General features: G+C 42.8%; 1 protein-coding gene across 1 annotated transcript in view; it reads right to left on the bottom strand.

Moving 5' to 3' along the window:
- Positions 1-3,482, bottom strand: part of POLR1E (RNA polymerase I subunit E) — a 20,009-nt gene that overhangs the window by 7,829 nt on the left and 8,698 nt on the right. Inside the window, exons 7-8 of the mRNA XM_003785144.3 lie at positions 1,350-1,457; positions 688-784 (exon numbers count right to left, since the gene is read on the bottom strand). Of these exons, the coding sequence (XP_003785192.1) occupies positions 688-784; positions 1,350-1,457 (205 nt within the window). The remainder of the gene's footprint in view (positions 1-687; positions 785-1,349; positions 1,458-3,482) is intronic.

The raw sequence follows: 3,482 nt of genomic DNA, 5'->3' as shown, positions 1-3,482 counted from the left end.
AAAAAAAAAAAAAAAAAAAAGATTTGAAAGCAAAAAAGCCTACCATCATGAAAGAAAAGCTACATTAATGGCAAAAGGGGAATAGAGGAAATAATCTCTGAATTACATAAAATAGAAAAGCTGACCTAGCACATTACACAAAAACCATCACTTTTTTGGACACCATTCCCAGGCCAGTATTTCAGCCTGGCCAGTGACAATCAGCATTAGCATGGTACAGGCTGGCTCTGAGTCCCAGCCCCAGACTCTAAGGCAGGTGTCCTCAAACTACAGCCCGCAGGCCACATGCAACCCGCCGAGGACATTTATCAAGCCCACCAGGTGTTTTTACCACCACTGCCTGTCCTGCTTAGCAGCCGACTTGTCATGGGGCCCACAGTCCGGCTCTCCAACAGTCTGAGGGACAGTGAACTGGTCCCCTGTTTAAAAAGGTTGAGGACCCCTGCGAAAGGCCTCACCATCCTCTGCCCAGTTGCAGGTCCCAGGCACTCAGAGGCCAACTCTCTCCCTTAAATGCCACCCACAGCTCTGGGAAGCCCAAACATTCAAGAAAACACTGGTTCATTCACATTCAAATGCTGAACAGACATATCTCTTCACTGACTGACACCCAAAAGTCCTGCTTAGTGTCTATGACTGTGTCCCAATATGACTTCCCAGAGTCCCCATCTGCCCAAGTGGTGGTACCTGTTCTCTTCAATCATCTTCAGTATGTCTTCTGATGTGACGTTCCTGAAAGCTTCAGATGGGCTCTGAAGAGCTTCATACTCCACAGGAGAAAGAACTAGTTACAGGTCAAGAGCACAATCCAAGCAAAAGGGAAACAGCCAACTGGCTAGATTATGCCATGGCAGCCTCATTTTACATAGAGGAAACTGAGGTTCCAATCACACAGGGCAGATCATCTCAGAGCACAGTAGGAAACCCAGTTTTCAAACTCCCAACCCAGAGCTGGTTCCCTGCCTTCATTCTCAACATAAAGCCATTGCAGGGATTTTCTATCTGACCCATCAAGTAGTGAAATTCCAACCCTTCCTTTTACAAAAGTGGTCTCTGCCTGACTCTGGGCACTGACCAACTCAAAAGTAATATTATGACTATTTGTGGAGAATGACCTCCTGATCTAAGCTGTAGACAATTCACATCTTGCTCCAGAATGGGATTATCAGCTAGTGAGGAAGCCTCGTTGACCTGGCAATAGAACTGGGGCAATTGCAAAGGTCTGGATGTAGCTTTTGCGAATGTCACAGGACCGCACACACCCTTCAGAGATCCTGGTTGTGCCACTCATGTACAAAACACATCCCTACTTGTTAAATAAGGCAGCTTTTTCTACCACAGAAGGATACGATCTTCAAATTTATACACATCTTCAGGCTTGGCCGCATCAGCATGGCAGGGAGGAAGGTAGAGGGAGTCATCTTGCAAGTCATCATGGATGGCATCACTGACCAGAGCTTTTCAATGAAGGAAAAATTAGTGTCAGTATCACCATTTGTTTCTGGTTCCCCAATATACACTTTGTAGGCTCTGTAGACAAGACCATAAATGGTCCAAAAATCCCAAGTCTGAATGCTTCTGCCAAAGTGACATGACCTCCCCCTCAGGCTGACTGCTCCAGGACGATCAGGTTCACTCAGGAAGTAAACACCAAGCAAGGGCGGAGAAGGTGCATGGCTCCCCTCATGTAACTTGCAGTTGGGAGAGACAGATATGCTACCGAACACAATATGAGAGAAGCTAAAGGTTATATTCAAAATAGCCTTTAATAGGCTTGGTGCCTATAGCTTAACGGTTAGGGCACCAGCCACATACACCAGGGCTGGTGGGTTTACACCCTACCTGGGCCTGCTAAACAATAATGACAACTGTAATAACAACAACACACACACACACAAAATATAGCCAGGTATTGTGGCGGGCACCCATAATCTCAGCTACTAGGAGGCTTGATGCAAGAGAATCACTTAAGCCCAAGAGTTAGAGGTTGCTGTGAGCTGTGACACCACAGCACTTGACATAGTAAGATTCTGTCTAAAAAAAAAAAAAATAGCTTTTAATAGTTTTACTTCTAGAAATCTTTGCCAGACATTGAGTGAAAAAACCCTCAGATTGTAAAATTGTAACTAGCCTACAAGACTAACCACGTAACAAGTATAGACAAGAACGAAAAAGGAAACAGAAAGATTCTCAGTTTTCCTGGTAGAATGACAAGAATATGGTTGAACTGTTTTTCTTTTTTAAATGTCCTTTAATACCTGAGAGTCAACTTAATTAAAAAACTTTTATTTAAAGTATGTCTATAATTAAATGGAGAGACCTACTTTCATGTTTCTAGAGAGGAAAATACAATCCTGTAAAGATGTTGATTCTCAGGTGGTGCCAGTGGCTCAAGGAGTAGGGTGCCGGCCCTATATACTGGAGGTGGCAAGTTCAAACCCAGCCCCGGCCAAAAAAAAAAAAATAATGTTGATTCTCTTCATATAGATCTCACTGGGAATTCTGAGAGAATTTGGAAAAATAATTTTTAAGATCACCTGAAAGAAAAAGCTTCCTAAAAGCTAATACATTTTTTAAAAATAAACAATGAAGGTGGAGAATGAATTTGCCCTATCAGACGACAAACCAGAAGATCGGACTCCTATAATGGAAAGAGCCCAATCAGCACAATGGAGCAGAAAACAACTATATGTTTTAAGAATGTAGCAAAATAATGAAGATGATTTTTAAAAATCACCTTATTAAAAAAAGGAAAGAATGGGGCTGGGGACAATTGGTTAATCATTTGGAAAATACAAAAGTAGATTTCTTGGAAGCAAAGGGTTGGGGGGAAAAATTAGATCTGTACCATATGCCAAAATTCCCTGAGTGAGTCAAAAGACAACCTCTACCTGTTAAATAAATAAATTTGTGAAAAGTACTGAAAGAAAACATAGGAAAATAGTTAATTATATAATAAAAAGATATGGAAAGATTTTCTAAAAGTTACTAGAATTCCTTAAGCTGTCACCCTGAGTGTCGTGGTGTCACAGGTCACAGCAACCTTGGGCTACAGCGATCCTCCTGCCTCAGACCTTCTACTTTCAGTAGACTCTACTTTCAGGGTCTTGCCTCTGGTTAGACTGGTTTCAAACTTGTGAGCTCAAACAATCCACCCATCCACCAGCCTCGGGAGTGCTAGGATTACAGGCATGAGCCACCGTGCCTGGGTACAATTCCATTCTTTTTTTTTTTTTGAAAGAGAATCGCAAGCTATCACCCTGGGTAGAGTGCCATGGCATCATAGCTCGCAGCAACCTCAAACTCTTGGGCTCTAGAGATTCTCCTGCCTCAGCCTGCCAAGTAACTGGGACTACAGGTACCCACTACAACATCCAGCTATTTTGTTGTTGCAGTTGTCATTGTTTTAGCTGGTCCTGGGCCTCTATTTGGCCAGCACCCTACCCCAGCACTGCCCTAGAATTCCGTTCTTTTTTTTTTTT

This window comes from Otolemur garnettii, unplaced genomic scaffold (genome assembly GCF_000181295.1).
Source record: "Otolemur garnettii isolate 467f Iridium unplaced genomic scaffold, OtoGar3 scaffold00014, whole genome shotgun sequence".
NCBI lineage: Eukaryota > Metazoa > Chordata > Mammalia > Primates > Galagidae > Otolemur > Otolemur garnettii.
The sequence above is the reverse complement of the archived record's forward strand: the minus strand, read 5'-3'. Positions and strand labels throughout refer to the sequence as shown.